Source organism: Chelmon rostratus, chromosome 17 (assembly GCF_017976325.1).
Source record: "Chelmon rostratus isolate fCheRos1 chromosome 17, fCheRos1.pri, whole genome shotgun sequence".
NCBI lineage: Eukaryota > Metazoa > Chordata > Actinopteri > Chaetodontiformes > Chaetodontidae > Chelmon > Chelmon rostratus.
In genome coordinates, this window is record NC_055674.1 from 7,571,840 (window position 1) to 7,598,599 (window position 26,760).

Sequence of the window (26,760 nt, forward strand, 5' to 3'; positions counted from 1 at the left end):
ATTACTGACTCAAGCTGAGATCACAGGCTTTTCTGATACGAATCCATCTGAAGCTGTGAAGGTAAAGCACAAAATGTTGTTTAACTTTAATCATCATTTAATGCTACATAGTGAGTCCAAAAGATATGGAGCCCTGCTGAGGGACAATTTGTTAGAGAAAAGCTCCCTCTAGTGTCGGAACGAATACACTCACACACATACAATCCTTACTAAGAACACACCACCGGAACTGTTTCCATGTTTTTAATCAGATTTTTCATTTTGTACTTGCATCTTGCATGGGTAAACCAACAAAGTATATACACATTTGTCCTTTTGGAGAAGAAAAAAACAAACATTAAAAGTGCATACATGATAACAAAAGAGAAATAAATTAACACAGAAGACTTTGACACAGTCTAATGAACTTGAAACTACCGAGTGTCAAAACATTTTGATCAACTTATAAAAAAAATAGTAAGAAAAAATGAAGAGGCGAAGGCTGGAACAGAGGCCCTAAAATAAAAATAACATGAGGCCAGTTCAGAAATGCGGATGTCAAAAACAACCTCATGAACCTGGTACAAGAAGGAATACAGTAAGACAGACTTAATACATGAAAGAAAAGTCTCAATGCATGTAACACAACATTTTTACGAAATGAATGCATTAAAAAAAATCGTACGTACAAGACAAAGGGGAGATGTGCTACGCATCTAGCACTGTAGTGTTCTTTGTCAGCTTAAAAAAATCTAAATGAGACTCATGACATTCATTCAATACACAGCTCCTTGGTTTCTGTATCATCCAAAGAAAGATATAAACTATTCATTACAATTTGTTTTGCTTAAGGCTTCTGAAAAGTCTGTTTGTAGTGCTTACATCTGAAAAATGCCCTCACAAGCCTCAAATATCTGCCTACGAATAGAAGCCCAAAAAGCAATTTTAACCCAAACTCACAATCCAAGTTCCTGACTTTGAGTTCTGTAATATTACAACACTTGCGACCATGCTGCTGTATTGCTGTAGCGCTCCAGGATCAGCAGAATCTTAAGTCTGTGGCTCAAATGTCGGATTTGGGGATTTCAGTGGTTATTGCAGCTTTGATTCAGTGGTAAAAGGCCTGTACGAACACGTTGCAGATTAATGGCATTAATCAATGGTTTCACCTTGAAAAAGTGGAACTTTTTGTCAGAACAACACAGCGGCTGTGTCGACGACAATAACTCAATGAATTGACTCTGTAATCTTAATTTACTTCTGCAAGGACGTCCATATGCAATTTAACAATTAGAGCGACTGATGTTTTACACCCACTTCACCAGTTATTAGAAACAAATAGTGGCGCTGCTTTAATGCAGGTCTGGAAGTTGCTGTTTGTTTACTGATAAACTGCCTGTTTCCAATAAAAAAATAACTAAAAATCATATGACTGAAATGAGTGACATAAATGCTACAAAAAGTATTAACAGAACATTTCCATTGTGATGTCATTGCTCATTTTTTACTGTAATATAAAACTACAAATCTGCTATCTTTCTTTATTGCATTTAGCTATTTATATTTATTTGAGTTGCTTTTATACTGGAGACTGACCACATCTTTGATGAATTAATGGAAGGCTTTTTCACAATACATACATACATAGATGAGACTGTTTAGGAACCACATAAAGATTATCGCAGCCATAGTGTTGTCTCTGCTGGTGTACAACAGTAATTATTAAACATCTTGTCAAAAAAACAAAAAAGACAGTAACCTACCAGTTTGGTAGGAGCACCCAGAGAGCAAAGATCAGCAGAACCCGCCCCCCCCCCCCCAAAAAAAAACAAAAAAAAAAACAAAACACATACATATAAACATTAAATGGTAGAATGCTGAAAGCAATTATGGCATTAAATAGAGTTTCATATAGGCAAGATTTGTAAGTTGAATCCGTTTAACTGTACAGATGAAATATTCTGTAATTTATCATTTCTAAATATTGGAATGGTGTGCAAATGAAGCAATGGAAGCCATGCTCTGCTTTCTACTGTACGCAGCTGAAGACTCTTGCATAGTTAATGAAATACATGCATTAGCGTTTTTCATGCAATACTGCATTCCTTAATCATTCTCAATTCTGTACACTGACAACAAATAAAACACAGACAATGACCGCGGTGAAGAAAGCGAGAGAGGAAAATCTATTCTGTAAAGATGCTGATTCAGTTTTCTCTTGAATTTTACACAGATTTTTGACATCTTGTTTTAACAGGTATGTCTTCTACGGCCTTTTAAGCTCTCAAAAGTCAACCAAGTTGCACTTTTTGGTAATTCAAACCGCAGCTTCCTTAGTAACCGATGAATGGGATGATTATTGGATTATTGCTCTACCACTACCATGTTGGCAAAGGCATAATAAAACAAAAGATCTGCAGGGTTTTTTTTTAATGATTGGATGCTACTGCTAATGACATCAGGTTCCTGCGACATAACGCAGACCAAACTGATACTGTTGACATTCAAGTCAGCTCAGCAATATACTACAGACCTATTTATGACCGCCACTGAATGATCTTACCGACAGAATCGCCATGTCTCATCTAATCTCACATGATGTAAGAACAAAACAGGAATGTAGGCCGTGTGGCGGCTATAAACACAAAGACTGAAAACATTTGGAAGACAAAGAAACAGGCTGAAGCTTGCAGATTTAGGTTCTGCACATGAAAAGAATTTTGCCTCGTAAAATGTTTGGTTGGATACAAAAGGACCTCAAATTACGAGCCTGTTTAAATATTGTAAGCAATGTACGATATGACACACACTGTCTAGTAATTCTTGTTCACAATGCCCCACAAAACTAAATAAAAATCTCAAAACTGAGGGCCTCGCATCCTAATGCACTGGATTTTGGCTACATGAATGTAATCCAATAAAATTCTTATTCAGCAAGTAGATGGATGGACAAACAAGCGAGGGAAATGGCATGATCCAGCTCTAAAATGCACACTAGCCACTACAACTTAATTACAGACTTTAAAGCAGGCAAACAAGACGGTGAAAGCCAAAATTACACAAAATTGTCCTGCTTTGATCCAAAGTGCCATGCACAGGTTCCTGAAAGGATTACACAATGTAAAGTAGAAAAGAGCAGCTAAAGGAACACCACCACATTTCAACAGCAGTATGTTATTTCTACGGTCAATGAGCACAGTAGCCACTATGTTTTCTAATGGTGGGACATTAAGAGGGTCCCACAACATTTTGGTAGACTGAGCTGCTGGTCAGCCTGTGACAGTGATGAGGGTCCTGAGGATACTTAGAGGATTTTAGTGTTCTTCATGGTTGTCACTTAACAGGTAAACTGTCGGAGACAATTTCTTCCTCTAAATGTCAAGTTTGATGCTCTGGCTTCAAGTTTTGGAAAGAAATTTATTCACAAACTTACAAAACCGCAGGTAGGAGTAAACAAATACATAATTTATGTTGGCTGTTTTGTCGTTTCTGTGGCCTAATTAGTATTCTCAACAGATGGCTGTTTAAATAAAACATCGCTGGGTAGAATTTGGGTGAAAAGTGTCAACATAAAGCAATTTTACTTGCCAACAGTGAACTGGTGAACAGCTTGCTGTGAGTCTTTGAGTTATAAATAAAAATGTCGGGTCTGACATCAAGTTGTAACGTTTAACTTGCTATCCAAATTTTGCAAAAGTCACCAGAAAAAACATGACACAGCTGTGTTTCTTTACAGCAAACTCCTGCATACCTCTCAGACCAAAAACAATGAGAGACATTTCAGGCCAGATACATGAAGGCTGTTGATTTGCTCAAACGCTGCAGAGACCATTTAAATAACATACAGAAATGTTTAAATTGAGTGGTATTTCCTCTGAAACCATCTGAGAACCAATGTAAACCTGGTCGATGCTACGGAGAAACAGCTGGAAGAAATATTGTAGATCTATAATCCAAAGATTAAGTTAATGGTGAAAGTAAAAACTACTTAGTAATGCTCCGATTTTAATGGTATAACCACATTCATTCATTAAAAACACACTCTGCTGGTATCTAAAGTATGAATATTGCAAATGCAGGTGGGGAAATTCTACAGTGATAAAGCTGATCGTTCAAAATGAGACCAGGAAGCGTTTAAAACAGCTGCAGTGACCATATCCTGCCTCTGCTTCTACCACTATACTGCAAAAGAAATACACCGTGCAGTGTGTGACATAACTCAGCCAACATATCCATGTTTGGACAACAGCTCAGAGGCAATATGAATGTAGTTCAATGATTAATAAACGGCTCGTTATCCGTATTTCGTTTCAGCCTGATAAAGAAAAAAATGGCCACGTATCATCTTCTCCAGTGAGGTACCACAGGTTATGATAAATGCTGCCGACAGGTTTCTGGTTCACTGAAGTGTGTGGTCACAGTTCTGAACATCAGCACTTGAAATCATGCTCATTTAAGAAATATCAGTGCCAGAGGAGCGTCGGCCTGTTACAGCACCAGGTGTAGTAAAGAGGTGATTTCCTAAAATGACCCCTGAAACGTTGAGATGAATGTACCCTTTTACCATTTCAAGTCTAAGGCCGGTTGACGATACTTTACGATATGTCTCAAACTTATGAACAGACAACATTAAAAATCAGATAATTACATTGTTAAGTTAGTGTGTGTGTGTGTATATATATATATATATATATATATGACTGTTCTGGGTAAAAGAAAACTACTTTATCTATACAAAGTGCGAACATCCAACATTCCTACTCAGTGATGCATACAGTAGTAGACTACAATGTTGCCAAAGGCAGTTATTTGTTTCCATGTGTAGTATTGAAAGGCGCTTAAGATCATTTTCATCTTGCTCATGGAAAGGAAAAAATGGGTTATATACTATATACTTTGTCAATATCTGTACAGACACATACATTATATATATATATGTATTTATATACTTTGTTTTTAAAGGGTTTCATTCCAAAACACACCATCCCTTTGAGAAAAAGTAGTTAACTTGATAAAATACATTTCTATCGAAAAAGTACTAGTATTAAACAAAAATAAAGTTTTAAAATATTGGAAAACTTGTCTCGATGTGTGTACCGACTGTGATTCTTTCTCATCTCAGATTCTTTTCTCTTTTGGTCCAGGGCCTTCCATCACGTCTATACTTCTACTGCTTACAATCAGTCTTTGTAAAATCATTTTCTTTTCAGCTACACATGAATACTCGATACCCTCAAGACATGAAACATGAAATCAGTATAATCAACTAATGTCTTTTCCTACATAGCTTTAGCTTTAGACACTCATAGTACCCCTCTGAGCCAATGCATGAGGTGTATGGAGAGTGCTTGAAAAACAGGTCAATGAAAACTACTGCAAACACCTAGCCACAATTATTTCAGAATGAAACTCTTTGTATGTGTATGTGTGTGTGTGTGCGTGTGTGTGTGAGCATATCAACTCAGTTTCAGTATTTATCCAGAGACTGTTTTTTTGATGTTATGGGTCTGTTCTCACTGATGTGGGATTTAAAATACTTTCTTTAAGCATCAACAGCCGGCTTATCTCCATCTTAAATTGGAATAATATCAAGATGTTACTCTACAAGACATTAATGTGTTGTTGGTGCAACAAGGTCAAAATGTTTCTTACTTCCTTAATTTTTTGCAGCAGGATATTTTGCAAGCAAATTAAACTTACTGTTTGCAGTGATGCAAACATAAAACAAGCCTCTTATCTAAAGGAAAGATAACCGGAGATTATCAATTCAATATTCCATCAGGGAAATATGCTGTGAAGCTGGATGCATATGGCATGTTCACGTACCCTCTATGCCAGAAAACATGTAATGTGTCAAGCCATCACTTTGCACTCTTTCTCACATCAAAATCATCATCATCACTAGAGCTGCCAGCATACCAGGCTAAATTCTGCGCTCATATATGCAGATGATGTACAGTTCTACACCTTTTATCCAGCAAAGCTAAAAATACTCAAAGCTGGCTGCATCTGATGCCAGTGTAAAAAAAAGAGGACAACCATAACATCAAAACATGTCTCTTTACAAATAGATCTGGTGCTCACTGAAACTTAGGCACAAAGAAAATAGCTGCATTATGTAAGTTCAATGTAGCATGGATGTATCATTGAGGCCTCTGAGTTGTACGTGCAGGAGATTGCATGCTTGATGACAGCTTTCGGGAAGATGCCATCCTTTCAAGAGGCTTCTTCCCATTTGCGGGAGACTTGAGACTTACTTCAGAAGTGGAAGACTTGGATTTGCCAACGTTTAATAGAGTGCGACTGAGAGAGCTGGGGGGCTTGGAAGACGCCTTTGTCTCTGACTTTGTCTCACCTCCATGAGTGTCTAAAGATGTCTGCGAAGACACCGCATCTCCTGTCTTTCCCTTATCACCACCGACGTCCTTGGCTTGTCCATTCTGCTTGCATGTCCTCTCTGAGGCCTTTTTGGCAAGCATGGTGCTTTTTCCTAAATCAGCCGACCGGCGGCTTTCCCTTTGTCGGAGGGCGCTCTTGAAGAAAGACAACCCTTTTTCTTCAGGTTTGCTGCTGCGCTGAAGGTCTCTGGTGGACACGCTGGGTGAGCGCAGGCTAGTGACAGAAGAGCTGCTGCTGGAGCTCCTCAGGAGTCTCCTCTCAGGCCGGTTGCTTTCCCCACTCTTGGACAGTGAAGAGCGGGCTAACGAGCTGCCTCGGAGACTGTCAACAAGGGGACTAGTGTGCATAGAATCTCTGCTGTAGCTCCTTTCGACCAGCTTTTTCCGACTACTCGTGGAGCTTTTTTCAGTGACACTGGAACTCTTCTTTGCCGTAGGCGAGGGAGAAGCTGAGGACTGAGGTGTGGAGCGGACGCATGGCTTATGTAGTGGTGTTTCTACAGATTGAGCTGCCTCCTTTGTTTTGGAGGGAGTTCCACTGGGTGTAGAGGTGCTTTTCTTGGCATTTACACTCTTTTCTTTAGTATTGCTCATCTTTTTGCCTTTCACAGGTGTACTGGAAGACGTCTCAGAGGCAGATGTCTTGTGGGTTGAGCACAAACGTTTTTTGGAGGTTTTCTCTTGCTCCACTTTGCTGGAAGTTTTTGTGGAACCTGTGCTTTCTGCCTTTGAGCCAAATCCTCCGATACTGCTCTTACGTTTCTGTTCTTTGGAGGGAGTAGCTTGGGCAGATAGAGTGTTTTGGTCTATAGCTGTAATCTGGTTGTTGTTTTCAGTCGGCTCATTTTTGGTGCTCTTCTTTTCAACTGGAGTGGGAGCCCTGCAGTACATCATGTCTAGAAACCTTTTATTGTGGTCCTGGTCACTCAAGTTGCCCTCCATCATAGACAGAGGAGACCTGCTGCCAAAGTAGCGTTCATGTCTACTGTAGCTGCCAAAACAGGACGTGGAAACTTTGTCATCACAGGCTTCTCCTATCCTCTCTAGAGGTGGAGAACATCGGGAGTCAAGGGAGAAACGTGAGGGCGAGTTGGATCTCATGTGCAGCTTCGCAGAGAGAGACCAAGAAGGCTTTATCCCACTGTCGCTGAAGGCTAAAGGACTAGCGATGGACGACCTGGAGGACAAGCTCTGACGCTGAATGCTCCTCACAAAAGGGCGGACAGAGAAGCCTCCTGAAAATAAGGAAACATTTAGAAATAAATGTATTTTGTATGAAAATTGCTGAACCGGACTCAAAGTGCTAAAGGAAAACATAAATTAATCCGAACGAAAACAACCATTTTCCAAGCTACCACAAATACATGAGTTAATCAGTTCATTCAGATTTAAGAAACTTGTTATATGCCTTTTTCATTTTTTCCATACATTTTGTAATTTGTGCCAACTTATTTGAATGGCTTTAATTAACTTAAGGTCCAGTGTATCAGATTTAGGGGAGTCTATTGGCAGAAATTGAATATAATATTCCTAATTATGTTTTTATTATATTAGTATATAATCACTTAAAATAAGAATCAATGTGTTTTTGTTCACTTAAAATGAGCCCTTCATTTTTACAAAGGGAGTGAGTCCCACCAAGTTTCTACAGTAGCCCAGAACACACAAACTAAACTCTCGCTCTAGAGAGTGCTTTTGCCTTTTTATGTAACCTGAAGGCCACTGTAGCTTCTACTGCACGACCATCAATTGGTGGCTCCCAGACCACATCTGACCCGCAGAATAAAATATAATATAAATTCATAATATGTGAGGAGGCAAAAGATCACAAGACTGACAACTCTCATGTTTTGACTGTGAAACTCATGCAGTCGACACTTTTCACACATTTTCACGTCACCCCTCTATTTTCTCACGTAGTGGAAAATAAATTTATAACTGATAACAAAAAGAGGACACAGATGGACAGACAAGAGTCAGAGGCTCTTCTGGCAGCAGTCTCTCCCTCTCCTCTGCACTGGCACAGGCAGTGACAGTGAGCTACCTTTCAATTTAGTTTGATGTGAGATTCAATATAATTATCCATTGCAGGGATCAGGGTCATAGTAAGCATGTCAAGTCAATAATCACCGTCAATGATGAATACGTATGGTTGATCAGCATGCTTGCCAGCTTTTAGATATCAGAGTCTAAATCGGGAGACCAAATCTTACCAATAATAACTAAGCTAATAATAACCCTGTTACTGGGAATTGCGAGAAAGTTTCAGAGCCTTAGACAGCTACAGAAGAGCCGCTGAGTATTGTCTGTCCTTGTGCTGTCAGTGTCCTCTGTCAGGGTCGTTATCAGCTGTTAAGTTCTCACTGCATGAGAAAATGGACGGGTGGCGTGAGAGCATGTGGAAAGTAGGCTATCAACTGTGAGTCTCACGGTCAATGCAGAGAGTTGGCAGACTCATAATAACAACCAAAACTTCTCAGTCAAAAACAGACAAAGAAGAAAATTTGTTAAATTAACTCCTCAATGAACTGCCTTTTTGGTGGAGGTCTGAGAGTATTTCTATCTAGGTAAGTATAGTTATCATTTTGGATTTTCCATTTTCCACAGGGGTCAGTTCACACTGATTTAGGCTAATAGAAATAAGTTGAGGACCCCTGTCCTCCACACAAAGAGAGGGGTAAGGCGAGGGATATTGAGTTGGTTGCATTTGCAACCTCACCGCTGTTTAGGCACTCAAACATATAATAAAACATATAAACATATAAGTAATAAAAAAACTGGTTCTATCCACAATGAGATCTGTGAAAGCTGTAAGTAAATACCAGTGTGCCTCGCCAACATATTTGGGGTCTATGCTGACCCTGTATTCTGGAGGGTTAAACAGAGCCTGCATTTATATTAACCACAAGCAGCAGCTCGAGCCACATCTGTCTCCATTTGGATTGACTCGGTATGTGAGGTTTCCCACAGAAAAGAAGCTCTGTCAGGCATTCTGCTCATCCCAGTCACATGTGACAGATTTCACACCACTTTCTGATTTGTCTCTGTCATATTTTCCATCTTTTCTGTTTTATAATGTAATTTTTGAGCTGACATTTGTAAGTTCAGGTGCGAGTTCCAGACTGTGAAAAACTCCTTGTTGGTATCTTTTTTTTCCAACAGAGATAGTGTTAGTGGAGGGAGTGCTGCACTTTGTGCAAAGGTTTGAGTTGCTCATTTTAAAAGGTGGAATATGCTGAGACACAATGAAAGCAAAGCATCTCTTTGAATTCAGTTCTTTTGTCATTTGGGTCTATAAGTGATGGTCTGTCACATGCATTATGTCTGTTTTGCGTTGGTTTTGGTCCTCTGAATTTCAATCTCATCTGGTGAGTGGATGGATTAATGACATTATTTTAAAAGCTTGGCTTCTGTTCTGTTCTGTTTTTGGGTTCTGTTAGTCCTGTGACCTGAAATTTAAAACATGAGTCCAAAGACAGCAGCAGTTGGTGTGTGTGCAATCACAAAGAACAAAGATCTCAGTCTCACCATCATCTTCACTGCGTTCTCCTGGAAACTCTACTGACTCAGCCAGTGATGCCAGAGAGGTGCGTCTGGATGAGGCTCCAGAGGCCAAACTAGCAGGCCTACTGCCTGGCAACCTGTTGATCCAGTGGTCACACAGAGATGAACTGGTGGAACCTGCGTAAAAATAAAGTAAAAACTCTAAGAAGACAATCTCCCCAAAAAGGTCTGACCCCAGTGGTAGGTACATGCACATTATTATTTTTTTTTTTTTAAGTGATGCTTTATTCTAATGGAGATGTTTACATTGGTTGCTTTTATGAGCATTACATGAGTAGTCTTGTTCCCATGTTTCAAAGAATAAAAGCTTCACCTTATATAACTGGAATTCTTAATGCAGCAAATATAAGACACATATATGGAAATAAATACTGACCAGCGACAGAGCTGTTGGCTGACCACGAAGGAATAGCCGTCCTCCGCTGGTAGAAGAGTATATAGGCCGTCTGCTGACACACGTCATCGTCAGCTACTGGTGAAACCTCACTGTCATCAAAGCAGTACCACTGACCATCAATGGAGTTCTTACAGTAGGCTGTGAGTGCAAAGCAAAGAGGAGAATGGGTCAAAATGGATAATGAACACATAACTATGCCGTTAATTCTACAGCCTCATTAATTCTCACATTCAGCTTTTAACGGTTTATAGTATTACCTGTGTAGTGGCCTCCGTGCATGTTCCCATGGTGGTTGCACACAGCATACAGGTCATATAGGTAGTCATCTGGGTTTCTTCCCAGGCCATATGGCCGTCTCCAGGGCGACCAATGGGAGGGTAAACTCCAGCTGCTCTGGCTTCTCTTAACCACATGAGGAGCCATGTCCATGCCCATCAACGGAAACCTCACCATGTTCTGCATCTTTACCCTCCGGTCCCCCTCCTGAAGCAGACGCCAACATAACCTGATCAGCATGAAAGGAACGACTCCAGCCTACTTATTAGTTGCAGCCTGTAGCACTTGTGGTAGGGTGATATGTTATCTGTTATCATACAGTCTCAGTTTACTTAAGGTTTCGTGAAAAGTACAAAGGAGCTACAACCATTACAGGGGACTTATAACTGCTTGATTAGTTATTTTGAATGCAGGCAGCTCTTTCCTTACATTTACAATCCATTTAGTCAAACCTACAAAGGATGCATGCTTCAAAAAAAATACGTTTTTTATTAAATCTTTTGAGAAACATCTCAAGTGAGGCTGAGTATTGTTTAAAATGTATACAATATCTGTGTTTCAATAATTTTTCTATACCTTGCAGTACTTTGAGAAACATATAAACAAATGAAGCCATGGATCTTAAATGGTAAATAATGTCTTGACACAGGTGACGAGAATTGCCAAAATAAATTTGTTTAAAATTGACAAAATATTGAATCTAAAATCAGGAACAATTTGTTCAAAAAAAAAAAAAAAAAGTAAACAAGTTAACACATTTGACACATTTTTATGTCAGTTTTTGATAATCAGAGCTATTGGCATGTTTCAGTCAGTGAAAAAAAAAAGTATGAGGGCGCTAACAACAGAATGCTCAGAAATCCAACATCAAGTCCAACACAAAAGAAGAAAGGAAAGAAGAGCACCACCGTGAAGCAAAATAAAAATAGAAGTGATTCATGCTCTTGATACTCAGAAAACAGATTCAGTTTTCAGTGTTTGGGTTGAGCTTAAATACCTGTCTGAACCGCTTGAGATGCAGTATGAGCACATCCGGCAGCGTCCACAGGCTGAGCTTAATGCGGCCCTGCTGCAGCTGCTTGCAGTGGGGGCAGCGCCAAGCATCGTCTGGGGCCAGCTGAAATACACACAGCACCAATCAAGGACAAGCTCCAACCACACTGCTTATAAAACAAGCTTCACACAGGATGAGGCCCTGAGTTTTCCCCTCACTTCTCTCTATTCTCCTCCAGAGCAATCACAGGCAAGTCAAACCACAATGTCTATGTAGGTCTGTGCTCTGAATTTCTGGTTTATTTCAAACATAGCATCAGGAGTCAAATGCGCAGTAGAACCACAGAGAGTGAAAGGCTTTTTGAACCTCAGCAAAAGAATAATAAACCAGTGGGGGGTGACAAATGTGAGGCTATACTTCAAAATATACTTAACACTGAGCATGTGCCAAGGCAAATCTAAAATTTATTTTCTAATATCAAGCTACTGACAGTGCAGTGTGTGTGTGTAATTATGTATGCATGCACCAGCTGTGTGTGTGTGTGGGTGTGTGTATTTGTGTATGCATGCAGTGGCCATGTGTACGGTCACAATCTTACCTGCTCTTCCTTAGTGTAGAGCTGAAAGCACTGAGCGAGGGTGCAGGCCTGCGGCTGATGATGTTGTTCCCTGTGCAGATACACACTCTCAGCATCAGGAATGTACTCCTCCTCAGTGTGTCCAAACAGACTGTGGGGAACATGAAGCACAGACGTCCATTGATTCAACAGCAAGGTCATGTGACGATCACAATCTGGCCCCAGAATTTTGGCCAAACTTCTGTCAAAATGAAATATTTCAAGACAGTTTATGGAACTCTTTAACACACCACAGTAATCCAGTTTGTCCTTTGATATATTATCTCTCGTATAATACTTATGATGGTGAACTGTTAAGTTGTGGAAGCTTTTCTTACAGTACTGGATCTTGCCCAGCAGCATTGAAAAGGGCTGAGAAGAGCTGGTGTGAGGGGATTCATTTAATGTCTTGCAGGCATTTTCCTCCATATGTTTCTTTAGTGCTTACCCAGAACTACAAAAAGTGATTAAATTTTAGGTGAAGAGGTGACTTCCATTTGACCAGCAAAGAGTGTTTGTTTGTGTGTGTGTGTGTGTGTGTGTGTGTGTGTGTGTGTGTGTGTGTTAACCACGCAACATAGTAATTAGCTTAAGAGAGGAAATAAGAGCAGACATGATGCTGACTGTACAGGCTGAACTTCAGATGCTGGTGTTTACTTATAAAACCATAACTGTTTTAAATTAAGCACTTTTGTAAGTAGGTTAAGCAAATTTATTGGGAATTCAGTTTAGTAATATTTTAGTTTAGTCCTGTAAACTCTGACTCTTTCCAGAAATCCTGCACAATGCAATGATGGCAGTGTCTTTGTCACTTACACATGAAGTTGTTGTGATGTGTGGGTGAACTTATCTTTGTGACTGGCAAGTTGCCTTCTGAGCCAGTGAGCAGTCCAGATTTAATAACATTTTATTAAGTTTATTATGATAATAATAATAATAATAATAATAATAATAATAATAACAATAATAATAATAATAATAATAATAATAACAATAATAATAATAATAATAATAATAATAATAATAAACTTTATTTGTATAGTATCTTTCATACAAGAAGTCCAGCTCAATGCTTTATAACCAAGAAATCACATGCATGAAATGCAGGTGTCATTCAGGGCGATCTATTGGCAGGTTATAGCAGAAATTAAATTTGCTTGTTTTCATCAGTGAATACTTACCTGAAAATAAGAGCCATTGTGTTTTTGTTACTTTACAATGAGCTCTTTAATTCTACGGAGAGTTAGGGTCCTGGGTCCATTGAGTCGGCAATGTTGAACTGCCATGTTTCTACAGTAGCCCAGAGGGGACAAACCAAACACTGGCTCTACAGAGCACCTTTCACATTTGTCTTGAGTTTTGCAGCCACCATGGGTTCCCCTTTGCTCGTGGAACGGGAGGAGTGAGGTGAGGGGTATTCAATTGGTTGCAATCTGAAACCTCACTGCCAGATCACACTAAATCCATCACATCCATTCAACTAATTCTGTCATCCCAACTGAGCTGCCTACACAATCGCTTACACAGCAAACTCGTTAGCCTGCCTGTGAATGAATGGCCTTCAATAAAATTATATTAAATTACAATAAATTACACATTCAATGCTGCGTCTACAAGGCAAGTTATTAAAATAAGTGGGTTAACCTGTTCTTTCAAATGAACATCATTGCTGAACCAAATGTCATTTGATGTATGAATGTCTCCCAAACACATTTACAACAGTCGAGCTTTTCAAAATATATTATTCCCAAAGATAATTAGAGCTAATAAACGTCAAACCCTGGTTTCTTTTCATTCCGTGCAGAACAAACATACTGCAGATAAAAGAAAACAGCAAATATTCATCTTTTTCACTCACTAGTCCTTGGTCTCTTTGTCCCACTCTACCACGATCTTCACATGTGGTGGCCCCCCTTGTCCACAGGACTTGTATGCTCTGTAGCAGAAAGAAATGAAGACATTTACGCTGGTGTCATTTATTAATGTGACTTTATACCCATTAATTTATGTCGCTGTAGACTAGTGTGAAAAGCTTTTTCTGAGAAAAGTCGTGTGCCATGTTATCCACATGCATTTAAGTGCAATTTTAAATGGAGTCAGTTTGAAGGACTTTTTCTTTAGAGGATGGGTTAATTCAATAAGACCATAAAAAATTTAAACATTTAGTTACTCTTAAAGAGCAGAAATAAGTTGAATAAGTTGAAATATATTTCTGTGATAGCTGACAGTTGTTGAGGTTATATAAATGTAAGTACAACATCAATAGTTGTTATTTTATGTTAACAGCATATCTATCAATCACAGTTATTTGATTTCACTTTGATTCACGCACCTCTATGGAGCACTAATGTTGTGACTTGTTTTATTGATGTGAATCTCTGTGGGTAATAAGCCAAACCAGCTAAACTGGCATTTTAATCATGCCAGGGCATGTCACCTAGGTAGGTCTATGAGAGGAACACAACTGAAGGGGCATGTGTGTGACAAGAGGAATAAGACAAGATGGATGTAATATGTATACACATTGTTAGCTTTGATTTCAGCCTTGGTTACGTTCACCTTTCACTGAAATTGATGATTAGGAAACACTTATGGTTTCAAATATCTGCATTCCCCTGGCTGGGTACATGTCTGTGTATATTTACTCAGTAACATTTCAATCTTGTTGACAGTTTTTATTGACTGTTTTTCCACCTTTTCATGAACGACATTATGTCAGGAGATTTATGAAAGCATATATAGTATACAGAAATACACGGCATTTGTGTAATTGCAAAAAAATCACAAAACTACATCTCAATCAAAATTAACCACAATATTAACACTCTGGCTTAATTGAGCAGTAAATGGATATTATATAAAACAGCAGAACTGACCTATCCACAGTTGGATGACACAGTGGTCGCTCATCTTGAGGAAGGAGGTAGGTGATACCAACGACGCCAACCACCCGAAGGCTGAAAGGTCCAACCTGCAGAGACAACATCAGTACCTCTGTGAGACCAGCACATTTGGCTTACTGTCAAGGTGAAATCAGAAAATGTCACTGATAGCCAGTACAAAATAACTTCACTGATTTGACTCTTTCTTCTGACTCATATTTGAAAAACAAATTTTCTTATCCATCCACCTTTCCACTTAAGTTTCAACGCTACCTGAATGTAGACCCCAGGCCTCAACAGATGTCTCATTTTCTCCAGGATCTCTTTCTGTAGAGCATCCCACGTCACAGTGCGCTCCATGTACAGTACAAAAGGCAGACCAAACCTAAAACAACATGACGCATAAAGTTTGAACAACACCAATAGCTCATTATCGCATGACTTCCATTTTAACGAACAACCAAAAACTGGATATTGTGATGTGATACATCAAATCTTTATTATTATCAAGAGACAAGAGCATGTGTTAAAGAGTCATAAGACAGACAGAGGACAAGTTAGCATCACAGAACAGAAAATATTCTGACTGTAGTACCTCTTTCCTTGGTGGCCGCTACAAGCTCTGTTGCACACCAGGAGGATCATTTTTTCAGGTCCCAGGTTCTTATTGGGTGATGCCGTTAAAGGAGTCATGGCCCCCTGCATGAACGACGGAGTCCTGCTGATTTCTGTCCCGTACTTCAAGTTGTTATGATTCAGGTTTGCCAGAAGACTTCCTGTGAAAGATACAAGTCTCCATAAATACCCTTCTGCCAACTTACTGTAAAACAAAGCTCATTTGCTATTTGCAAAGAAAGAAGTGTGATTTACCTCTTTTTGTGCGTATGTTTTCCAGTTTGAAGGTCTCTGGTGTCTCAAAGGCAAATATGGAATCACTCTCTTGAATGATGTCAAGATCGTCATCATCATCACAAAATGATCGATGAAAACCATCATAGTACATTTCAGTCAAAACAAACTGAAAGAGAAAAAAAGAGTGCATTTAAAAAAACTGCACCTGCCATAGTGTCTTTTTATGTTTTACACTGTCAATGCAAAAATAACAGTCACCACAATATCAACCCTTATCCTGCTGTCACCCTCATTAATATTTACTCTTGTGGCATTTTCATCCTGCCAGCTTTAATCAATGTTAGCACTCGGTTGTTGTTGCAGCCCTGAGGACAACCGTGGTTAAACACATCTCACTCTGAAACTGTGCATCGAGTCCACCTCACAAAAACCTGGGTATATAACTGCTGTTCCCTGGAACTGGCTTCAGTAACAGTGTGCTAACATTGTGTGACTGCAACATAGTCTCACTGTGTCAGACCCTGAGCTGATAAGAGACAGGAATAGCACCTGGTCCATTGGGATCTTGGTCTCACGTGACACCGCATCTCTGAGGCGATAGACGGTGCTGTTGAGTGGAACAGCAACTCCAATCCTCATACAGTGAGAGTACTTCCCCTGGTAGACCACTGTCACATACAGGGGCCTGGCAAAAACAGTTACAAACATAACATACTTTACTATGCAAGCATGGCTTCTCCTGCTTTACAGCCATGGTTTCTATGCATGAGAATGTTGTAAGATGTTAAATTAGAGAGACTTATTTTTCTGGACTGAAGACACTTGGAAGATGAACACATTGACTTCACACTCCTCCCTCCTCCCAAACCTGTTTGCTGCTCCTCTTGCACTTTCAACCTCCCCCGCCCCCCACACACTCTTAACCCACCAGGTTACATTCCTTCTATAACCGCACACACCGATATTTCTTTCAGATTGTCATAAACTTGTCAACAGACACACACACACACACAAACACACAAACTTAGACTTTCAATGAAAGTTAAAATGTAAACATTGTTCCTTGGTGGAAAAACAGAAGTAACATACCACAAACCTTTTGAAAGCCTTACAACCAATATACGTTTATTTTAATTATGCATAAACCTTATAATCCAGTAATAATTAGTCATGAACATGTAAAAACCTGTCAGCTAAGTACTGCTAACTGATCATGATGTAGCACAGCTCAGGCGAGTAACCCACCGTGTGTGTGGCAGTGGGATCGGTAAGGAGATGCAGAGGAAGGGATCAAACGTATTGCTCTGCTTTTGGCAATGTGGGCAGGTGAGAGAAGACCTGTTGGGAGAAAATTAAATCTCTTAATATAGCAGAGATCATGTGGCCATACTAGGGACTTTCACTGGACATAAAGCTTACCTGTACTGAGCCTGAAACAGTTCTTGCACAAACGACCCCGCAGAGAGGGGAGGAGACGGCCCCTCTATGCTTTGGTCATCTTCTTCGATAGGCGGCTGAACAAACACAAACAGGTTTCATTCGTCTGATTTAGATTTATAAGTTCTAAATAATACCAGTCTATCAGCTATTGTGAAAGCTTTCATACATTCTGTTGTTGTTGACTAGATCCAGGAAATCAAGCGGGGGGCAAGACCAGGCAAGCCCAGCATAACTGTACTGTGAATGCAGCTCACTTGTAAGACAGACTAAGTGAGAGAATAATTCAAACACCTTCAAATTAAAATGTAAAAGCAATAAGGGGGAAATGTCAAGTTATCAATTAACTTCAGGTGTGTATTGGTGGACTACATACATTCAGTGTTTTTTTCGATAAACACCAAACTATGCCTGCAACAACACTGACAAGTCCTCTAACTTCACCTTTATAGCAGGCCTGCTGTTGGGGTTGACCGTGTTGAGGTCCTCGTGCACTCTGTCCAGCAGCCACAGTAGAAACTCTTGAGCATCGTGCTGAGCGTTCCCTTTAAACTGGGTGGCATTTTTCGACACAGCGTTCTGCAACAAACAGCGTGGTCCAAAGATTAGAATGCATGTAAGGCCAAAATCTCAACACTGTTTATTTGTTGGTCATGAATTTTCATTAGCTGCAGACCCTGAACAGTGTAGCAGTGCTGTGCATCAGTAGTACCGGCATTTTCAGCATGTGTTAGCAAAGCACATTTTTCCAAAGGAAGTGCACCAGTAGGATTCAAAGACATAATTCATTTACCTTAAAATCTCTGCTGTGCTGGGGGGTGTACTCAAACGTCCATAAAGCCCGCACAAGTCCTGACAGTTGCTCTGTAACTTCTCCTTTGGCCAGAGGACCCTTCTTCTGCAGATGTACACCATTTGTCTTTGGTTTGTCCTCACCCAGCTCGTCATCTTTGTAGTGCTCCAAAACCAGGTACTCAGCAAAGAGTTCAGTATTACTGAGGCACTGCAGAATTGCATTCATGAAGCAGGTGTTCCCGTGGTTTTTGAGCCCTGACACTCCAGGTATTCTCTCTCCAGACAGGAAACCCCCGAGGTCTCCATCATCCATGGGCACATCTTTACCTCCAGATTTGAAAGTGGAAAATCCTCCATCATCTTTGTCATCCTCTGTTTGCACTTCAGATCCAAAGTGAGATAACGCTGTCAGTGTCCTCAGGACTCTGCTCATAAAACTGCCCACTGAGCGCACTGAGCCTCGCCTGAACAGCTTCTTGCTGAAGCTCGACTTCTTGTCTTTGGTTGCGGCTTTGCAAGACATGATTTCTTCTTTCACAGATGTGCAACTCAGACAGATGTGTAGTGAAGACCGAGAGCCACCTCACTGGCCGCTATCTGCTGCTCCATCTCATAACATGTAGGCAGCAATAACGCCAACTAGGCAACGTTAAATCTTATGCTGCAGGCAGCATTTTGTGTATTAGCTAACCTTAGCTGATAATACCATTTTGAGGTGGATGGAGGTGTGTAAACCATGCAGCAGTGGAAGGTTAATTTCACTTGTCAATTAACGTTAGCAAATCATGCGCTACAACCTTGCCTATAATACTGGCGACGGCCAATTATGTAATGAGCTAAGAAGCATAGCACAAACATTGCTCAGGTCAGTTGTTTACGTATGCAGTTTACTCCAGAGTTACCTTGTTTTTGCGCTTTACTGCCCCGAAGCAATGAATCAACATCGGTTACGCTGAGAGCCAAGACAGCAGTGTTAGCTAATTCAGCTAACGCTGACGCTAGCTACAATAACAACAAGACGAACTGAAACTGCAACAGTCCTTTTCGGCTTTTTTGTCCATGTCCAAAAGATACTGATAGTCCGCCATTGTACGCAGGTAACGGCAGTTAATGTAGAGAGAGTGTCCGAAATTTGGTTAATCTCACATTTGTCACATATTTGGAGGTACATTCGGGCTAAGCTACCAAATTGCAGAATCGTTTTACTTCTTCTTCTTCTTTTTCTTCTTGTTTGTGTTGGCAGTTGGTGCGCTGGTTTACAACTTCATTACCGCCACCTACTGGACTGGAATCAGAGCAGCAGCCTGGCAGCAAAAAGTTATTTTAAGTGACCCTGTTTATTTCAAGTAGGTAAATACCATGCCAGCCATTTTGATTGTTAAATTAATAATTTAATCTTATATACTGATGCATTAAAAATGTCTCTTTCTAACAGTTACATTATTTTAAGGAAATTAATCTGCAGCACCTGCTCACCAAAATCAGGACAATCTATCAGTGAGAATAAGATATCCACAAAGACTTCATCAATACGACTTTGAACGATTCTCTACTCAGATAGACTCAGATGTCTCCTTTTATTTTCAGTTTCAGACATTGGTCTGAAATTGAAATTACAGACACTGAAGACAGTATCCTCAGTAATCCTTTTATGAAGCATGCCTGTTTTCTGCCAGTGGATTACCTGTCATGACCTCTAAAATAGATTTATTCTGCTTTCATTATTCATATGAGCTTGCTTTTGTGAGATGTGGGCTCTAGTGCATCTGGAGGTTAACCCAGTACTAAAACATTAGTCAGACTCTCCTCATCATTACTGGAATTTCTATCGTTTAAACCTGTATGGCAGAGATCGTTGGTTTTGCTGGTTTTAATACACCACTCTACATTTGAAGTGCCTGTACCAGCTCAATGTCCATTGATTCACGTTTTTGAAATTTACAAAGATGTAAATTAATGACAGATGACCATAATAAAAAATAATTAATGTGTCAAAACAAATAAAGATGATTAAAAGCAAATAAAAAGAACATTTCATTTTATTTGCTTTTAATCATTTTAATTTATAAGAATATAGTCATTGTGTCACTGCTGTCTGTCAGTTCACTGTTCTGCCTGAGGGAGGCACAATGAGCATGGGAAGAGAAAAAGACACACAGAGAGACAGGACATGTCCCTATGTGCAAATCTATCTGTCTAAACAATGAGTACCTCATTGCAGTGAGTTTATGTGTGTGTGTTTGCATGTGTGTGTTCGCATGTGTGCGCTGTATGTATGTATTTGTATGTGACTGAAGAGAGTGGCATGATGATAAAGTTTAAATGCGTTACTGCATCTGCATGTTCATGTCTTTGCACATCGTAAGTGAAACAAACAGGATAATCAGAATATTGCTGCCTTAATGGCAGGATATGTAAAATTAAATGAAGTGGACTTGAGAGCATGACAGCGGAAACACTGTGAGTTAGTGGTTAATGCATCTTAGCATTTAATCAATATGAATCATCCGTTTTCCTTTTCAAGTAGGTTGGAAGGGAAGATAAAGATAGAAAAGAAAAGAAAGTGGGTTTAACGGTGCCCAATTAAGATAATGTGGAAGAAAATAAAGATTTTGCACTTGTCTTTTAGAATCTACTTAAGGCAGAACATCCTATGTAATTTGTGTCCAAATATTATGTGGGATGACAAATATCAGTGTTATTCCTCATACCATAATTAGTGCTTTGCTGGTATGAATTCAGAAATAGAAAACAAATAATAATACAAGTTAACATTAAGGAAGAGGAGCTTGTTGCTCCACAACACCGACTCACAATCTAAGTGGTTCAGATGTCTAAATTAATAGATGAAGAGACAGTATACAACATATTGCAAATATGCAAGTGATGTCAAGATTTTCATCCTCATATACTGCTGCTGTAGTAACTCAAATAAAGAGAGTCTGAGTGTGATAGGAACTAAAGTGCTGTTGTTGTTGTTGTTGTTGTTGTTGTTGTTGTTGTTGTTGTTTTGACACAATGAGTTTGATTTCTGAGTGACAGTGTTGTGATGATAAAGAGCTGATTGGCCGCTTAGTGTAAATCAAACAACACTGGTAGTTTTATTGTGTGGAAATCAACCTCTGTTGGATGTCATTGTGGGGGTGCTCCAACAGTCTCAGCATACACACAGAGATCAACACATGTAGGAGAAAATGTCCTCAAAATAAAAAATATACTGTCTGCCACCAATCTGCAAATAAGCAGTTCCTTGACTGCAACTCATGGTCATGAGACTGAATTTACTTTTAGTTTCAGGCATTGCTTTAATTGTTCCAGAGGTGTGAACACTCAGATATTAGTGATAGTGCGTGTGCACAGTGAGGCTGCAGTACATATACTCCTTACCACCGGGTGGCTCTACATGCGTATCAGGGCCCCCTGTCATCTTTTGGTCTTATGTACTGCTGATTTGGAAGATCTTGGAAACAGCTCTGTGCTGCTCATCACTGAACAAAGTGGGTCAAATGTGTGGCGGTGCATTTTTTAACCTGTCAGTAGTTTACGTGATCAGATTCGAATGGCAGGAACAGCAGAATGTGTTGATTTGACGTAAAAGCTGGTGACCATGCTGTTGGGAAGTATTCAGAGTGCACATTAACATCCTGCAACTTATAGGGCAATATGGTCGGGACAAAATAATCATTTATTGCAAAATCATGCCATGATAACATGGATAGAAGCATGGCAACAAATGCAAGTTCCTGCATACAATATACTCTTCTCTACAGAAAACACTGCTGAGACTCATCTCATACGCACTTGAGAGAAAGAAAAAAAAAAGAAGGAAAAGACTGATGTGCATCTCCAGCAGTTGCAACACACTAATGAATCCAGTAAGTGTCTGAATGACCTTTGAATGACTCGGAAAACTGGAGATATAAGTGTGATTTGGAGGTATAGAGCAGTGACTTGACACTGATTGGCACTGCATTCTTCACAGGACTGAGGTCCATCGAAGTTGTAATAAATATACCATATGGAATTGAAGAAATAGCTCAACTGTAAAAAATAAACACACACAAGTAAACATCCCATTAAAAAACACAATTTCCGGTATACCGTCGGTTCTGCTTTCATCTTGGTTACAATCAAATCCTTCACTTGTTGTTTGCCGTCGACACTTCAAGAGGTTGGGGCCAGCTGGGGAAGTTCTCTAATGATGTGTCCATGGAAACCAGGCAAAGGGTCACATGTGTCTTATCACTCAACACAGGAAAAGCCTTCTGTTCAATTTAGCTGAGACTTTGAAATGATGTCAAAACATATCAAAATCAGAGCGAAGTCTACCTTTTGTTTCCCCTCATTAGTGAATTAGAGAAGGTTTCTGATGTAATTCTCCAGGCTCAAGCTTCCAGTCTCCTTGTCAGCCTGTTTATGTGTTATTTCCCCCTCAGTCGCAGCTCAGGAGGCACTTACAATTAGCCATAAGTGAAACTGGTGAGAAAACAGCTAACAAAGTCTAAAAACCAACAACTGAAGCCCTTAACGCTGGCAGTCATCCAATCATGACCCACCTGAGGATCAAGTATTAACCAGCGTTGACTCTGAGCTGCAAAACAGCGGGTGTCGGACATATTCTGACACCTGAGCTGCAGCCGTTATCTTCTTGAATGAGTGTTTGCCCAGCGTACAGCTGGAGTGCTGTGGCATTGTTCTGACTTTGAATCTGCTCCGAAAGGGCTTTCAAACCCTTTGAGCCACCTGATGATTGAAGCTGGGATTTGCAATACCACGCTACATTATTTCTAAAACAGGTCAAATTTGATTTGGGTGTTATAAACAAATTTCACTCTTAGTCATTGATTTTCCACCTGAGATAGTAAAAGCTTTAAAACTGGCTGCTATGTAGATTATTGTGACTAAACAGTGATAAGGAAACAAGGATGTTTATAAGATTTGACTGCGCTGATGCTGATGAAGGGTTCCAACCATCAGCTGTCAGTCCTGTGCCATGAGACGGTGTCTGACTGCAGCTTCTGTTTTAATGGCCATGTGTGAAATAATTTCCCTGCTTAGAGAGGGGCACCTCTCCCCTACAAGCATATAATTAATGTTCCTGTGCCTATTTAAAGCATCTCTGCACATGCCCCTTCCGTTCATGAGTCCTAATGTGCAAACAGATGATTAAAAAAAAAAAAGCCTAAGGTGTCCTCTGATGCAAGAGCTGCAAATTTGCATGTGCTGTAAATATTACTGTAAGACTGTCATTCAAGAAGGGACTGACACAGAGCGTGATGTTACAGCAGCTGTGAGTGCCAGGAGTCAATTCAAGTAACATAAAGGAAATCATGTTTGATATCCATTATCTAGATATTAATCCCCTGCTTAATCCTCTGAATTATGGTTCAGGTGTATTATTGCATATCTGAAATAGCCAGTATAATTATGAGGATGATTTCGAAAAGTCACATGTAGTTGAATTTGAAGCCATTTACCATATTTGGTTGCCATGGCACGCTTAAGATGTTTTGTTTTATACGTGTGTGTAAAAGTGTATTGCTCCCAATCATTGTTCATAAGAAGTTGTATTTCATTGGCCAGCAGTACTATACTTAGTGACACATGGTGAAAAATGGGAAATATTAATTGTTTGCTTGATTATCTTCCAGACACTGAGACCTTCTGTACAGTAGGTGCAGCCTGTGGTGGCTTTTTGGTCGTCTGAGAAGCCCGCTAACACCATCAGACCCTTCAGGGTTCGTTTCAATGTAAATAAATTGAAGCGCTGGATGAGCTGGACGGAGTAAAAGCGCATGAATCCCACTGTGACTGACAGCTGAACCTGCGCGCCTCCATCGCTGAGAGGATTTTTCTCGGCGACATCCCTCAGCAACAGTCAAATGATGCCTTCAAGTGCACTCGTAAACTCTCTAGCTCGGTTTATTCAAGTCCTTCATGGCATTATATTATTAGTTAGAGTGCAACACCAGTTGTGAGTAAACTGTTGTGGCGTACAAATAGTGTAGTTTCATATTCTATTCTTATTTTATATTCCTTTCAATTATTTATTTGTTAATTCTCTTTTCATATGTACTTATTTATGGCCTTGCACTACTGTTTGTACGTATAGTATTTTTAAATATGTATATTGAGAAATGAAAAATATAAATGAACCTAGTCTATTATTGTTATTGTTGTTGGTTAGTTTATAGACAGAATAGAAAATCTGTGCTCTATAAGAAATGCAGTTGAAATTAATAAGAAGTTGTTGAATTGTTTGGTCCCTCCACCTGCTTTAAACCCTAGTCTCATTATAAAAACGTAACCTTAACCAGAGTTTGGAAGAGTTTCACAGTAAATCCTGTGTGCTGGTGTCCTCTCCATGCATTTCTATTTCTTTTACCCCGAGAGTCTGCCAAAGTAACAAGTGTTACCACAGCAACAAGTAGGCTACAACAAGCACACACATTTTAAAACAACTGCGGTTGTTAGAACTACGGGTTTTTTTTTTTCATATAAAAAACATTTTCTCCGGTTGGATTTACCCTCAGCCTTTTTTCGTGTCGTGCTGTCAGCGATATTTCCGACAGCAGTCGAGGGCAGTGAAGTGTCGCTGCACTTCCTATGGCCATATTTGGGCGGGCACCGGCGGAGCGTGAGCTCAGGAGAGCATTTCGAGGGACCAAAATGAGCTTTTGTCTGTCGTCTATCACAAGAAAAACATCCAAACGTTGTTTCCAGCCAAGTTGACTGCGCCGCGTTCACAGAGGAAAACAGCGTCCTGCTGCAGGGGAGCAGAGCTTTGATCCACAGCAACTCTGACACGCAGCAGCAAAAACATTTCACACTGGAAAACTGTCAGCAGACACAGGTAAACTGGATTTAATCATTGAACAGCGTGACCTCTTTGGCTTAGAATAAATTCTGTACAACATGCACCGGCTTCACTGGCTCAGACTGCCCGTGTGAAGGAGCTTGCTTGATTGGCACCTGTTGATTTGAATTTCCCTGCAGTTGAAAATAATTTGAAATTAGCCTTTTTTTTTGACAGGATAAAGTTGTGCTGATGCTGAGATAGTAATGTATGGATGAACATATGATGAACATTTATTACTCATCTGTCAGATCTGTTCCACTTTCTGTGAGAAGAAACATGATAAATGCTTTGCTGCAGGTAAAAGTTCCCCTGCTGCTCATCATAAAGATTTTAAACACAATGCTGGAAACCTGGTGACCAGCTCAACTTGTGCCTGTGTGAAAGCAGATTTGGGCAGATCCATTTCACTAAAATGTCACGTAATGTTGGCTTTGCCTTAACTTGACGGCTGGATGAGGATGCATGAGGTTTATTCACTGTTATACCATTTTTCTGTCAGTGCTCTCCTGTTGCGTAACAGAACACTCTGAACATCTCAAAAGCCAGAGACGCCCCACACCCATCAAGCATCAAAACACACACACACACACGTAGGTGCAACAGAGCAGCGCCACATCAGATAAAGCATGAATCTGACACTGAAGTCATGTTGTTTTACTCATCACGAGCACCGGTCAGAAACATCACACATCTTAAATGCACTTTTTGAAGCATTTGGAGGCTGCTGTTGGAAGGCGTGCTTCACTCTGGTCTCCAGCTTCGAAGTTGGCTCTAAAAGGCAGGTTTAGACCCCTTGATGTGGTTTTAACCCCTTTTGCGGCGTGCTGAGCTTCTTGCTGTGTATAAATCAATCTTGTGCTTTGGACATGCTTGTGGATTGAGCTCTCACTCACTCACACACACACAGACACACACACACAATTATCTTTTCCCCCAGTGACAGCAACAGCAATTCTGAGCCTGTAATTTACCCGTGCTTTTAATGTTGACAATGATTAAATGTGCGGCAGATTAAAAGGGTAATAAAAAAGGACTACGTTTCATTATTCACCAACTGCATGAAAGTGCAGTATAATAGAAAAGAAGCTGGCATGTGCAGACATGATGCGTGGCTTTCTCCTCTTTTCTGAAGAAGCTGCCTGCTGCAGGTCATAACTCCACTTCAGACTAATCGTTATGAGTCCATTAGTCATTAATTAATCATTACCTCTTATTATTATACAGTAGATCAGTGGTCATTACTCATTAACCTCTCTATAAAAGCAGCTTCCCCAGTGTTTTCCTTTTGCCACACATTCACAGAGACATCATGAAAAGGTTAGGCCGTACACATACAGTGTTCAGTTGTTCTGCTCGGAAGCAGGCCGTTAATTCTATCATGTGTGAGCAGTGGCATGACTTCAGAGCATCAGTTGTATTGTAGCACGTTGTCTTGTAGATGCGGATTGATGTGTTTTTTTTTTTGTTTGTTTGTTTTTTTGCGTTAACTATGGAGGTGGCATCATTGCCGCTGCATAATTACTCACTGGCTTCTATTTTTGACAGCTGCTGGAGTGAGTGTTTTCAGGGTGACAAAGGACGCATTATCTGTGGTATAATAAGCAAGAAATTGCAGCATTGTTTAAGTTTTATATTTGGTGCGTGGCTGTCAGTGATTTCTGCCGCTTGGCTGCGGTGCAGACGCCCTTTACAAAAGCTCGCAACCGTCAAA

General features: G+C 40.0%; 2 protein-coding genes across 2 annotated transcripts in view; one reads left to right on the forward strand and one right to left on the reverse strand.

Moving 5' to 3' along the window:
* Window positions 1–1,831: 1,831 nt before the first annotated feature.
* On the reverse strand, window positions 1,832–19,384 carry usp31 (ubiquitin specific peptidase 31). The gene is made up of 16 exons (XM_041957290.1): window positions 18,189–19,384; window positions 17,840–17,974; window positions 17,378–17,472; window positions 17,204–17,296; window positions 16,508–16,643; window positions 15,977–16,124; window positions 15,702–15,882; window positions 15,380–15,491; window positions 15,101–15,195; window positions 14,083–14,160; window positions 12,207–12,336; window positions 11,612–11,731; window positions 10,596–10,821; window positions 10,318–10,476; window positions 9,906–10,058; window positions 1,832–7,612 (listed from the first exon to the last, which is right to left on the reverse strand). Exons 1-16 carry the CDS (start codon window positions 18,711–18,713, stop codon window positions 6,123–6,125), a joined length of 3,876 nt encoding a protein of 1,291 aa, XP_041813224.1. The 5' UTR covers window positions 18,714–19,384; the 3' UTR covers window positions 1,832–6,122.
* A 5,588-nt stretch (window positions 19,385–24,972) lies between these two features.
* Window positions 24,973–26,760, forward strand: part of baiap3 (BAI1 associated protein 3) — a 30,682-nt gene continuing 28,894 nt past the window's right edge. The window contains exon 1 of the mRNA XM_041957018.1: window positions 24,973–25,043. The gene's annotated coding sequence lies outside the window, so the exon portion shown is untranslated. The remainder of the gene's footprint in view (window positions 25,044–26,760) is intronic.

Coding starts and splice junctions, on each gene's coding strand:
- usp31 (XM_041957290.1), bottom strand. CDS start 18,713: ATGTCTTGCAAAGCCGCAACCAAAGACAAGAAGTCGAGCTTCAGCAAG. Junction 14,161..15,100: donor TGTCATCCAACTGTGGATAG/GTCAGTTCTGCT, acceptor TTTCTGCTACAG/AGCATACAAGTCCTGTGGAC. Junction 11,732..12,206: donor TCTACACTAAGGAAGAGCAG/GTAAGATTGTGA, acceptor TGTGTATTTCAG/CTGGCCCCAGACGATGCTTG.